Source organism: Rana temporaria, chromosome 10, assembly GCF_905171775.1.
Source record: "Rana temporaria chromosome 10, aRanTem1.1, whole genome shotgun sequence".
NCBI lineage: Eukaryota > Metazoa > Chordata > Amphibia > Anura > Ranidae > Rana > Rana temporaria.
The window spans coordinates 102,575,056-102,589,879 of NC_053498.1; the positions used below are offsets into that span (position 1 = coordinate 102,575,056).

At 45.7% G+C, this 14,824-nt stretch overlaps 1 protein-coding gene across 4 annotated transcripts in view; it reads right to left on the minus strand.

Moving 5' to 3' along the window:
- Positions 1–14,824, minus strand: part of NADK (NAD kinase) — a 143,300-nt gene that overhangs the window by 99,584 nt on the left and 28,892 nt on the right. For 3 of the 4 annotated variants that reach the window (XM_040325879.1, XM_040325882.1, XM_040325881.1), the window contains exon 2: positions 276–492. In XM_040325879.1, coding sequence (XP_040181813.1) covers positions 276–454 — 179 coding nt within the window. In that variant the 5' untranslated portion in view covers positions 455–492. Of the gene's footprint in view, positions 1–275; positions 493–719; positions 822–14,824 lie in introns of those variants that run through there. The other variant, XM_040325880.1, reaches the window with a different exon arrangement.

The window sequence follows — 14,824 nt, forward strand, 5'->3', positions numbered from 1 at the left end:
TGCACATATAGCCCTATATCTAAAGCAATCAGTAGGCATGTCACAAATGTGAAACACATTCTCCACAACATTTCAGAATAATGAGCAGCTTATGGTTTAATTCCAATCTATGACAGTGAGGTAGGTGCGCATATGTAGGAACAGAACAAGGAACTATGCTGCAAAGTCTGCAAGAGAGGCAAATAGCCAGTGAGTGAGACAGCTCTTACTGTAACTAAACTGTAAAATTTGGGCGAATTTACTCTTTTATAATAATTTACAGTAAAAGTGCCCACCTGAACTCCTTAGTACTTCCAGGTCCCGGAGACGCAGATAAGCTGCGGGACTTTGTCCGGCCTCGGATAGGTTTGCCGTGACTCCCGTCCTCCTCGTAATCACAGGGTGCAAATATAAGTGCCTCGTCTGAGCTCACGCTCTGGTCTTTGCCACGAACCTTGCTCTGGGATCCCTCCATTGTGCAATTGGGAATGCCTCACTCAAGGAAAATAAAGACTGTGAAAAAAAAAAAAAAAAAGTCTACATATAATACCAAGTGACACAAGACAATTACATAAGACATTTTATTTTTAGCAATACACAGATTCTTGCATGCACATCATAAGTAAGACTGACACCTGTGGAGCGAGCCTGCACCGTGCTTCCTCCACCCAAACAATCAATCACACAGCAAAAGACAAAACACCTCATGCCCGTCGGGGGAATGGGGGCCATGCAAATACCTGCTAGCAGTACCACACTTCCCTGTGCAGTCGGAGAATGAAGGAAACCCCACCCGGCTTCCTCTCCCTAATATAGGTTAGCACTGGCTGGGAATGAGAAGTCTATAGAACACACAAACAGGATACGGTGTTGCCAAAGGAGGAAGAAAATCAACTCACCTCAGGTTGTCACACAGCAGGATTGCAATAAAAGTTGCAGAAGTTACATACCGATGATGACAACAGCTGAATTTCTTCTCCTATGTGGCTACATTACAAAACTAATCTCCCGGTGATGTAAGACTACCCAGAGACGGGGGTGATGAGAAATGGAATTCCGTCCGTTATGAATAAAGAAGGATTAGAACGGTCATGTTTTAGTGCTACCAGATACTGTGTTAAGCTGGCCATACTATTTGTTGTTCAAGGAAAGAAAAGGACTTGATTGCCCCATCCATAAACTCGATGTGGATGGGGGAATCCCTCCCGCTGAGCTACTGAATTCCGACAGACACACTTCTCACAGTCACAATACACTGATCAGCACTGTCGGCTATAGCTGGTGGCACTGATCAAGAGACATTTCTGGTTGTAGCGATCGTGATAAAGCCTCATACACACGATCCGACTTCGCGGCGGCAGTTAATGATGGGATGTGGGGTTCCAGCACCTTGTACCTCTGGACCCCTTTACATTACACAGCACCCTGCACCTCTGGAACTCTTTACATTACATTACACAGCACCCTGCACCTCTGGAACTCTTTACATTACATTACACAGCACCCTGCACCTCTATACATTACACAGCACCTTGCACCTCTGAACGCCTTTACATTACAGAGCACCGCACCTCTGTGCCCTTTTACATTACACAGCACCCTGCACCTCTGAACCCCTTTACATTACACAGCACCCTGCACCTCTGAACCCCTTTACATTACACAGCACCCTGGACCCCTTTACATTACACAGCACCCTGGACCCCTTTACATTACACAGCACCCTGGACCCCTTTACATTACACAGCACCCTGGACCCCGTTACATTACACAGCACCCTGGACCCCTTTACATTACACAGCACCCTGGACCCCTTTACATTACACAGCACCCTGGACCCCTTTACATTACACAGCACCCTGGACCCCTTTACATTACACAGCACCCTGGACCCCTTTACATTACACAGCACCCTGGACCCCTTTACATTACACAGCACCCTGGACCCCTTTACATTACACAGCACCCTGGACCCCTTTACATTACACAGCACCTTGCACCTCTGAACCCCTTTACATTACACAGCACCCTGGACCCCTTAACATTACACAGCACCCTGGACCCCTTAACATTACACAGCACCCTGGACCCCTTAACATTACACAGCCCCAACAGTTCCCAACAATACAGAGCCCCCTCCCAACAATACAGAGCCCCCTCCCAACAATACAGAGCCCCCTCCCAACAATACAGAGCCCCCTCCCAACAATACAGAGCCCCCTCCCAACAATACAGAGCCCCCTCCCAACAATACAGAGCCCCCCTCCCAACAATACAGAGCCCCCTCCCAACAATACAGAGCCCCCTCCCAACAATACAGAGCCCCCTCCCAACAATACAGAGCCCCCTCCCAACAATACAGAGCCCCCTCCCAACAATACAGAGCCCCCTCCCTACAATACAGAGCCCTCTCCCTACAATACAGAGCCCTCTCCCTACAATACAGAGCCCTCTCCCTACAATACAGAGCCCTCTCCCTACAATACAGAGCCCTCTCCCTACAATACAGAGCCCTCTCCCTACAATACAGAGCCCCCTCTCTACAATACAGAGCCCCCTCTCTACAATACAGAGCCCCCTCTCTACAATACAGAGCCCCCTCCCTACAATACAGAGCCCCCTCCCTACAATACAGAGCCCCCTCTTTACAATACAGACCCATAATGTACCTCAGATCAGCGCGGGACTGCATGTCGGGTCCCCTCCCCCTGTGTAGACATAAAGTAGGAGGGGGAGGCAGCTTCACTCTGCTCGGCTGTGTGAGACAGCCGAGACTGATCAGAGCCCCAGCCACCGTGCCAGAGAGAAGGGGATCATTGCAGGTTTCGGCCCCCTGATGTGCGTCACCGTCACTCGAGTGCGGCTCCGACTCGCAGCTGAGAGTGCACTGGGGAAGGGGGGGGGGGGGGACGTGGCATGCGGCCTGTGGGCCATCGGGCATATGCCCGGTATGCCCTATGGCCAGTCCAGGCCTGCACGTACTGCAAAATCACGTGGCGTTTCAGCTCTTTACCGCCACCCTTTGGTGAACTTCTGCCATTGTTGGTTGATTTAAACATTGGTTCTGAGCATGCGTGCTTGTACTTTGAACTAAAGTCCGATGGACTTCTGTACACACGATAGGACTTTACACCGTAGGACCCTCGGATTCCTACTGTATAAAAGTGAATTCTATTTGTACTGTCTACCCTCAAGTTGTAAAGTGCTGCGTAAACTGTTGGCCCTATATAAATCCTGTAATAGAATACTAATAGGTCAACTTGTGTACAATCAACCTGCCCACACAGAAATCAATATTGGTCCCTGCTGAACTGGCCAAATTTTGATTCATGTATGGCCGGCTTTAGGCTCACTATACAGTTTCTGTACAATCAATTTACAATTGCAAAAACTACAATATATAAAATACGAGGACCTACCTAAACCATACAATTTGTATTCAGTCAGACAGGCCCTTGCACTAGATATTTATTGGAGGATCTAAAGGAAATTGTACAGCCAGATTGAAACCTCTGTGGTAAATCTTGGAAAGACTTCCCTTCACTTTCTGTGACAAGTTGCACCAGAAAGGAAGCTAAGAAAAGTCTGCAACAGAGACAGACAAGAATAACAAACAGGCAATAAAAAGCTTCTAAATGCAAAGAAAGTCAAAACTAAAGCTAAAAGTTCAAGTAGAAAGTTTACACTGACGTTTTGGGGTGTGCAATAGTTCTTTCCCATAAGGGGCTCCAGTAAACCTTTCTACCTTGGTTTTAATGTTTTCAGGGCACCACCCACCTTCCGCACCTACCCTCACCTATAACCCAGAAGACTGTGCTGTATGGCATGACGAGACAGGAAATATCTCTACCAAAAAAGAAACAGACTGTTCAAGCCATCCCATCTCTACAAAATAAAAAAAATCTAACTGTGTTGCTGTTGAAGATTTTTCCCTCACTTTCAATATGGTAAAATCTCATCACCACTAGGGGCAGTAAAAACAAGGCTCAACCACAAGTGCAAACAAGCCCTCAGCCACTTGCCTACTGGGCACTTTTTTTTTCAAATATAGTTTTTATTAAAGTTTGAGAAAGGGCCTGGCCCCAATTTTACAACATAAACAGTTAAACCGACGAGGTCGCAGCCTCCTACTGGGCACTTTTACCCCCTTCCTGCCCAGGCCAATTTTTTAGCTTTCAGCACTTTGAATGACAATTGTGCAAACATGCAATGCTGTACCCAAATGACATTTTTATTAAAAAAAATTGAGACATGGAACTTTCTTTTGGGGGTATTTAACCACTTGCCGCCCACCAATGACAGATTGACGGCGGCAAAGTGGTTGTAGAATCCTGACTGGACGTCATATGACGTCCTCAGGATTCTGAGCCGCTGCGCGCCCCCGGGGCGCGCATCGCGGCGATCGTTGTTACAGAGTGTCAGTCTGACACCCCGCAACACCGATCTAGGTAAAGTGTCTCTCACGGAGACACTTTACCACGTGATCAGCCGTGTCCAATCACGGCTGATCACGATGTAAACAGCAAAAGCCGGTAATCGGCTTTTCCTCACTCGTGTCTGTCAGACGCGAGTAGAGGAGAGCCGATCGATTATCAGCACAGCCCCCCCTGAGGATGCCCACTGGACCACCAGGGATTCCACTAGATCACCAGGGATTTAAATCAAAGGTATGCCACCCTAGACCACCAGGGATGACACATAATGGATGCCAATCAGTGCCACAATGGATGCCAATCAGTGCCCACAATGGGCATCACTGATTGGCAGGCATTGTTTGGCACTGATTGGCATCCATTAGTACAACACATTAGTTAGTGCCCATCTATGCCCATCCATGCCAACTATCAGTGCCCATTCCGTGCCGCCCATCCCTGCCCGTCCGTGCCGCCTATCCCTGCCCATCCGTGTCGCCTATCTGTGCCCATCTGTGCCGCCCATCAGTGCCACATATTGGTGCCCATCATCAATGCCACCACATTAGTGCCACCTCATCGGTGCCCATCAGTGCCACCTTATCAGTGCCAGTCAGTGCAGTACCATCAGTGCAGGAGAAAACGTACTTTTTTACAATGTTTTATAACGGAAACAAAAAAAAATGTATTTTTTTCAAAAATTTCGGTCATTTTTTTTTGCAGAAAATAAAAATCCCAGAGGTGATCAAATACCACCAAAAGAAAGCTCTATTTGTGGGTACAAATGATAACAATTTTGTTTGGGTACAGTGCAGCATGACCGCGCAATTGTAATTTAAAGTGCAACAGCACTGAAAGCTAAAAATTGGTCTGGGCGGGAAGGTGTATAAGTGCCCTGTATGGAAGTGGTTAATCAGCACTGTTTTTTTGCTAAAAAAAAAACAAAAACTTTTTTCTTAGTTTTCATTTTAAAATGTTGTAAATAAATAATTTTTCTCCTTCACTGATGTGCGCTGATGAGGCTTTACTGAGATTTTTTTTTATTTAGATCAAAATTTATTTTAATAAAAGGCTTATGGAGTATAAATCTATCTAAAGATAGTTTTCTATTTATGATACATTAATAATTTTTTGTTTATTTAGCATGTAATGGGGCTTAGTTATGTAGCATGAGGCTGTTTTTTTTTGGTAAACTCATTCAATAAATCCAAGCTCTGCAAGCAGAGATAACATGCACAGGCAATGTTATGGTTTTGATTAAATAAAATAATTCGAGTGGTTTTCCAACTATGTGTGATTAACCGGAAATCGGTTTCGATATCGCCGTAATACTGACAGCTTATTATTCTAAATAAAAAATAAATAATTTTGTTTGCAAATATTAAAGATTCCAACTACCAGCAAGAATAAGTCCGTACATTTAAAGAGCACCTGTCATTTCAGATCCATCATGGCAGCGCCTATCAGCGGGCATCCACTTATTTGCTGTCACCTGGTTGTGTCAATGCCACATTAAAGTAAATGGGACTTTTTAGTGAGTCAACAGCGGGTCAGAGGAGGAGCAGCTGCAGGATAGAAATGACAATTGCTCTCTAAAAATTATAATTTACAATCAAGTTGATTTGAAATCAAGCCTTTTTACTAGCGATTTAAATCATGATTTAAATTGGACTTGATTTAAATCAAATCCTCCCTGGTTCTAGTTGCTTCCTATATGTACAGAGCCGCCTTGTAGCAACACCATTTCCTTCTGTATGCAGGCAGAAGCATCAACCAACCAGCAACACTGGCAGTGCCAGGTAGGAGCAGAGGTATTGAGAATTATTACCCGTGGCAAAGCTTTTTGTTTCAGCAAAGCTGAGCTGGACCAAGCCAAGTGACAAAGAGATCAAAGTACAGTGGAACCTCGGATTACGAGCATAATCCGTTCCAGGAGAATGCTCGTAATCCAAAGTACTCGCATATCAAAGTGAGTTTCCCCATAGAAGTCAATGAAAACGAAAATAATTTGTTTCGCATTGACGTCAATGGCATGCATTACCGCATGTGGCCAGAGGTGGGGGGCACTGGAGAGCCTCGGAAACTGAGTATTTCCGAGGTTTTCCAAGCATTTCCGAACGGCTCCGGTGCCCCCCCACCACAGGCCAAACACGGTACTGCACACCGCTTTGGCTTGAATCCTGCTCGTTTTGTGAGACAACACTCGCAAACAGAGTCAGGATTTTTAATAATACAGTGCTTGTATAGCGAAACGCTTGTTAACCGCGTTACTCGCAATCCGAGGTTCCACTGTATACAAATCCAGAAAAATACCAAAAATGTCTGCCATTCTACCACAACCTAACCATTTTCTCTACATCACTTCCCCTTTAAGCACTTCCAACTACAAAAAAGCAACACGTTCACTGGCATTTAATGAGGCTGTAAACATTGAAAAAAAAACCTGCAAGACAAAAAAGCACAATGAGGTAGTGTGCATCGCATACTAGCTCATTATGAAATACTTACCTTGGAACGATGCCCTGCAGTGCCACCCGAACTCCACTCATACGGCCGACATTTTTCCTGGAGTTACTTCCTGGGTGCCACTGGTCACGGCCCTGGTCCTGAAGAAACGGCACGAGCGACCAGTTCCTTTAGTGCGCATGCGCCGATGACATCGGTGGCAGCGTATATAGTAAATATCTCCTAAACGGTGCAAGTTTAGCAGATATTTACAGTACCTACAGGTAAGCCTTACTATAGCCATACCTGTAGGTACAATTAAAAAGGAAGACTTTACTTCCTCTTTAACAACTTAAAGAGGAGTTCCACCCTAAAAATTGACCTCCGCTTAACCCACTCCTCGCCCCCTTACATGCCACATTTGGCATGTAATTTTTTTGGGGGGGGAGTGGGGGCTTCAGGAGAAGGGGACTTCCTGTCCCACTTCCTCCTTCCGCCGAGGGGCTGCAAAGGCGATACGTCATATCGCCTTTTCACAGCCCCTCCCTGTAGGCGATTGCCTAGGACACGTGACAGGTCCTAGGCGATCGCCTGTCCAATCAAACAGCGCAGCGCCGGGCCGCGCGCGCATGCGCAGTGCCGCTCGCGCATTCGCAGTGGGTGCCCGGCCGTGAAGCCGAAAGCCGTCACGGCCGGGTGCCCACAGTGACAATGAAGACGCCGGCCGGGGAGGGGGGGAGAGGAGCGGAGCCCCGGCCGGCGCGTCGCTGGAATGTGGAGCAGGTAAGTGTCAGTTTATTAAAAGCCAGCAGCTACACTTTTTGTAGCTGCTGACTTTTAATAAACTTAAAAAATGGGTGGAAAACCCCTTTAAGCCCCGGACCATTTTGTTGCTAAAGGATAAGGCCCTTTTTTGCGGTTCGGCACTGCGTCGCTTTAACTGACAATTGCACGGTTGTGCGACGTGGCTCCTTAACAAAATTGCCATCCTTTTTTCCCCCCACAAATAGAGCTTTCTTTTGGTGGCATTTGATCACCTCTGTGGTTTTTATTTTTTGCCTTATAAACAAAAAAAGAGCGAATTTTAAAAAAAAATTCAATACTTTAATAAATATCCCCCGAAAAATATATAAAAACATTTTTTTTCGCCTCAGTTTAGGCCAATACATAGTATTCTACATATTTTTGGTAAAAAAAATAAAATAAAAAAAAAAATAATAAAAAAAATCGCAATAAGCGTTTATTGATTGGTTTGCGCAAAAGTTATAGCGTCTACAAAATAGGGAATAGTTTTATGTCATTTTTATAAAAACATTTTTTTTACCAGTAATGGCGGTGATCAGCGATTTTTATCGTGACTGCGACATTATGGCGGACACATCGGACACTTTTGACACTATTTTGGAACCATTGTCATTTTAACAGCGATCAGTGCTAAAAAGAAATGCACCGATTACTGTAAAAATGACACTGGTAGTGAAGGAGTTAACCGTGACCCAATGAGTGATTCTTACTGTGTGTGGGCGTGTCACGTCGCTGATCGGCGTTCCCTATGACAGGGAACAGACAATCAGTGACAGTGACTAGGAAGCACGTGAAGAGGTTTGGTTACACGACCGTGGGCGGCGGCGATCGGTCTCGCGCTCATGGAGTACCCGACAGGGTTGCGAGCGTGGCGGTGCACACGACCCATGGCTGTGCATATTAAAAAGGGGACGTACCTGTACGCCAGTATGCGCAGCCATGCCATTCTGCTGACGTACATCGGCGTGCGGCGGTCAGCAAGTGGTTAACAAGCATTCTTTAAGCTTTTTAAACACTTCAAAAACCCATCATAAATGCCATAAGCAGGTTAATGATTTGCACAGATCAGCACATGCTCAACGCTAGTGCACATAGAAAAGAATTGTTTTCTGTGTGCTCTGTTCACACCACAATGCTGCAGTGAGGTTAGGAGCAGTGCACTGCATTTTTAGGCAATGCCACTCACCTCACCATGTGTCACCACGTAATGTACTGTGGTGCACAGACTTTAAAGAGGAGCTCCAGTCCCCCCGTCCCCCCCCAAAATTCAGCAGTTACAAATACTGTAGCTGCTGACTTTAAATAAGAGCACTTACCTGTCCAGAAATTTAATCAGGTGCCGCCATCTTGACTAAGGGAAACCGGCAGTGAAGCCTTGCGGTTTCACAGCTGGTTTCCTACTGCATGCTTTGCAGGGGGGGGGGGGGGGCAAACTGAGCCGGAAGTGGGAGCAGGTACCTGTCAAAACTAGGTATCCGTTCCCCACCCCAAAATGTGGTCGAGAAGAGAGACAGCTGGAGCTTCCCCCTATGGGTGGAGCTCCGCTTTAATGAAGTGTCATTTTGTGACACTTCAATAAAGTTAAAAAAAAAGTGTAAACAGTATAACAATGCATAACACTGAACCCATCAAAAGGGCACCGACCTGCACCGTTTTATCTTGCAGAATGGAATGAACAAGCACTTGCTGTGAAAACCAAAATCACACCAGGAAAGAAAACTTCCCTAAAATCATACAAGTCGCATCAACAAATCGCTAAATATGTTACCAACGTTTATTTAATAATTATTGCAGTAAAAATGTTCATATTTCTTGTTTAATCAAATCCTCCTTCAAAAAAAAAAAAGACAAGCAGACCTTTAGTAAAATTGTGCACTCATCCATCTTCCATACTCCCCAACCTAGTACACCCCCCCCCAACCAAATGCTTACTTACCTCCGCCCCATGCCAGCTTAGTTCAGAGCGTCTCATGGTATGGCTTCATTCAAAGCTCAGGCACAGATGACTGGAGGAGGAAAACAATGAAGGAAGGCTCGGCTGCTACATTCAGATAAGTGAGCAGCTGGGTGGAGGGTGTGGAGTCTTGGTTAAGGGTCAATTGCATTTTAGAAAAAATAAATAAAGCGCACAGTAGTAAATCAACTCCGTCTGAAAAAGGTGCAAATTTCTGCCACAAAAATTTGTTCGGTCCTCTGCGATGCGCTGTACATGCACCATTTGTTTCTTTTACTGTCTAATACTGGCCATTTTCACCCCCTTCCTGCCAAGACAAATTTTTACTTTTCAGCGCTGTCACACTTTGAATGACAATTGCGCAGTCAGCAACACTGTACCCAGCTCTGAACAGCGCAGCACCAGACTCTTTCATACAAAAAAAAAAAAAAAAACGCAGATCGCCGCCATTATTAGTAAAAAAAATAATAAAAATGCCATAATTCTAGCCCTTATTTTGTAGACACTATAACTTTTGCGCAAACCAATCAATATACGCTTATTGTGATTTTTTTTTTACCAAAAATATGTAGACTAATACATATCGGCCTAAACTGAGGAGAAAAAAAAACTGAAAAAGAAATTGGGATATTTATTATAGCAAAAAGTAAAAGATAGTGTTTTTTTGTTTTTTTTGCAAAATTGTTGCTGTTCTTTTGTTTATAACGGGGGAAAAAAAAACGCAGAGATGCTCAAATACCACCAAAAGAAAGCTCTATTTGTGGGGCAAAAAGGATGCAAATTTTGTTTGGGTACAGCGTCGCAAGACTGCACAATTGTCAATTAAAGCAATGTAAAAAACGCTAGAAATTAAGCTGAATTCGAAACGTCGTTTGGGAAGGCGCACACTGACGTCACCGCGTTCCATCTGAAGGAGGAAGGCTCCTATTGCCGGCCGGCATACATACACGCTTTTAATCATGAGATGTTTGTAAGTACATGTCTTATGCATTTTTATTAAATATTTCGCACGGTATCACGCTATGGTCCGTTTTTATTTATATACCGAGGATATGTTCAATCAGCGATGTGGTGCAATTTGAGATCTGCTCCCTGGATCCCTCCCCAGTCTGATGCTAATCTGATGTGGAGCCCATTGAATATAATCTGTCTATATGCCTAATGTTTGGGTGGTTCTGGTAAGCGGCTTTCAGTTTGGTGGTGGTGTGTTCACACTGAAGTTTTGCTGACACATGGTGGTGCTGCGACAAACCTTTTATTGGACTCAATGTGCTTTTATTCATATTATTTATTATCATTGCTTTTTACCAGCCCGATATCTGGTTTCCTACTTGGCGCAGTTTACTTTTATATTGGACTTTATATGTTTATCACATTTCTTCTGCTGCCTTGACGCATATATATTTAGAACGTTTTTGACAAGCGCATTTTTTTCTTCCTATTGATCCCAATGATATTGCGGGTGTCAGCAGATGAACATCCGCTGACACCCGATCTCATCCGGGTCGGCAATCCTTTGATTCTGCAGACGGAGGAAAACCCCTAATTTCCGTCTGCGGATCGGATCAGGTGAACACAGACAAACGGTCAGTGTTCATCCGATCCCCCCCATAGGGGAGAGCTAAGATATGACAGGGCGGTCCCTGCACAGTGTGCAGGGACTGCCCTGTCATCCGCTGGCTCAGCGGGGATCAGTGGAGCGATCCCCGCTGAGCAAGTGGAGGTTCACGGGGTGGATCATCAGGGATCGTCCCGTGTAAAAGAGTCCTTACAGAGTAACCCATGTGAATGATCGGTGGTTAGGTCAGTCTTCAATATGACCAGTGGCTACTATGCCCGCTATTTCCCCAACCACATGTCATATACAATACATTCTGTAGTTTCTAAATAACTATTAACGGTGATGTAGTTACTTCCTCGCTTGTTGTAGTGGGTGCAGCCAGATGTCTCATATTCCCAATCGGACGTGCCTACCTATTATATGTTGATTCATTAACAGCCTAGGAGGCTTCTGGTCTGACCAGTCCACAATGAGCCAACGCCTTGACTGACAGGCCAGAACTCTCCTGGTAAGTCACACCCTTCCATGTCAGTTTACAATGGCTACACACCCGTTCCCCCCCCCCTTCCCACTCATACGATGGAAACTATTCTTTTTAACCGCGTCAATACAGGGCACTTTCACCCCTTCCTGCCCAGACCACGTGAAAAAAAAAAATTGTCTGTGTTATAAAATGTTGTAAATACCGTATTTATCGCTGTATAAACGCGCTCCCGCGTATACCGCGCACCCCTAAAGTGGCCCCCAATCCTGTGGGAAAAAAGATTTTTTTTTTTTTTGTACTTACAGTTTTGGTGTCTTGCGCGGCGTCCATCGGCGGCCTCGTCGGGTCCGGCGTCCTTCTGCGGCTTCGGGTGCCCTCTTCGGCGGGTCGGGTGCCCTCCTGCGGCGTCCTCGCGTCCTCCCCGCTCGTTTCCCGTGCAGTTTGAATACTGCGCCGACATATACAGAGCGCAGTACACTCATGTATTGTCGGCAATGCTCGGCTACCCGCGCTGACGTCCTGTAAGTCCAGGACGTAAGTGCGGAAGGAGTCGAGACTGCCCGACTATACCCGAGTGTACTGCGCTCGGTATATGTCGGCGCAGTATTCAAAACTCGCGCGGGAAAGCGGGTATCGGCGTATACCGCGCACCCACGATTTTGCCCTGATTTTCAGGGCAAGAAAGTGCGCGGTATACGCCAATAAATACGGTAAGTAATTTTTCTCCTTCACTAATGTGCTCTGATGAGGCTGCACTGACAAGGAGGCACTAATAGGTGGCAATGATGGGCATTGCTGATGGGGATGCACTAATTATCATTGCATGGATTATCAGTGCAGACTTCCCCCTGTAAGGAAAGCCACTTATCGGCCCTCCTCTGCTTGCACGTTGTCAGCGTGAGTAGAGGAATGCCGATAACCGGCACTTCCTAGTTACACTGTGATCAGCTGTAAATGGACACAGCTGATCACATGGTAAATAAAAGAGCCTACGTCAGGCTTTTGCCATGATCAGAGATGCCATGTGTCCAAGCGACACACTGCACCATCGTTCGCTGCAGGGGGCGTGCACAAGCGGCATGTTCTGGAGCACGTCAGAACGGGAAAGCCACTGCCCATCATTTTGCTATAGGCCGGGCAGAATGTAGTTAAGCAGTGCCACCCTGTAAGTGCATGTGGAATATCTGCTTGATACCTCCTCCAGATGCCCCACCAGAAAAGCATGTTCTCAAAAGTAGCGGTGACATCACAGAGTGGTATTCTCTAAGATACTAGGAGTGTAACATAACAAATAGCACATTGTACATATGTAAAAGGAAGCCATCATTGAAACGAACTTGTGTCCCAGAATTCAGCTTTAAAGAACTTGTGTACAAGTCCTCAAGTTTCCTCTTTTAAAAAGGTAAAAAGTAATTACAGCAATTTCTTTTAAATCTTAGCACACAATGTTGCAAAAACGCCACTTCTGCATTTAATGGAGAACTTTGCATTTAATGGACCCACTTCTGTATTCCCTGGAGAGTCTCTCGAAGGCCGATTCCTCAAACCTACTTATGCTCCCCTTCACTGAACTCGCACAAAGCTCTGTCAGAGACCTCATAAAGAGACATTATGTGGGGGGAAGGGTGAGGCGGGCAGAGAAGACAGTAGGGCATTCCTCAGGTGGGCATCAGGGTGTTTAGTATTTAGCGTTCAGGTCCGCCTAAAAAACCTGAACGGTCCGCCCGTGTGAAAGAGCCCTAAGTGTTTGCAAGGAATAGAAGAATGGTGCAAAAGGCCGGGTCGTCTGGTAGAACAAACTCAATTTATTTTTGAGACATATGTCTGACCTGGGACCAATGGGATCGGAGGTTCAGGCAAGACCAACACACATTGGTGGATTGAGCCCTTGTAATCATTGCAATGCCAGCATTTGTCAGAGACATTAGGATAAATAATTTGGAGGACCACTGGAGTTATTTGCCATTTAAAGCGGCGTTCCACCCAAAAATGGAACTTCTGCTTTAAGGGAAGGTGACCCCCTGAGAGGCCACATTTGGCATGTCATTTTTTGGGGGGGGGCGGAAGGAACCCCTCTTTTTTTTTTTTTTTAAGAGGGCTCCACCTCTCACTTCCTCCAGGGGCACCGCAAGGAAGTTCACCTCTCCCCCTTCACTCTCGGCAATCATCTGGAACACATCATAGGTCCCAGATGATTGCCTGGCCAGTCTCAGTGTGCAGCGCGGCTCGCGCATGCGTAGTGTGGCTGAAGGCATAGCCGGGAGACCACAGCGACCATGTCGGCGCCGCGGAGAGGAGGGGGAGAGGAGCGGGGCTTCGTTACCTCGCATCGCTGGACCGTGGGACAGGTGAGTGTCCGATTATTAAAAGTCAGCAGCTGCAGTATTTTTTTTGTCAGAACTCGATTTAAATCTGAAGTTTTTAATAAAGTCTAAGTGTAGTTAAAGTGTAACTAAACCCAGGAGCCTACTTGAGACTGGGGCGGAGGTTCACCTTCTGACAGGACAACGACCCTAAACATACAGCCAGAGCTACAATAGAATTGTTTAGATCAGCATATTCATGTATTCGAATGGCCCAGTCAAAGTCCAGACCTAAATCCAATTGAGAATCTGTGGCAAGACTTGAAAATTGCTGTTCAGACACTCTCCATCCAATCTGACAGAGCTTGAACGATTTTGCAAAGAAGAATGGGCAAAACTGTCCCTCTCTAGATGTGAAAAGCTGGTAGAGACATCACCAAAAAGACTTGCAGCTGTAATTGCATCAAAAGGTGGTTCTACAAAGTATTGCCTCGGGGGGCTGAATACAAATACACGCCACACTTTTCATATACAGTAGCTCACAAAAGTGAGTACACCCCCTGCCATTTTTGTAAATATTTTATTATATCTTTTCATGTGACAACACTGAAGAAGTGACACTTTGCTACAATGTAAAGTAGTGAGTGCACAGCTTGTAGAACAGTGTAAATTTGCCTCAAAATAACTAAACACAGCCATTAATGTCTAAGCCACTGGCAACAAAAGTGAGTACACCCCTAAGTGAAAATGTCCAAATTGGGCCCAATTAGCAATTTCCCTTCCCGGTGTCATGCAACTCATTAGTGTTACAAGGCCTCAGGGGTAAAGGGGGAGCAGATGTGGTAAATTTGGTGTTATCGCTCTCACTCTCTGATACATGGC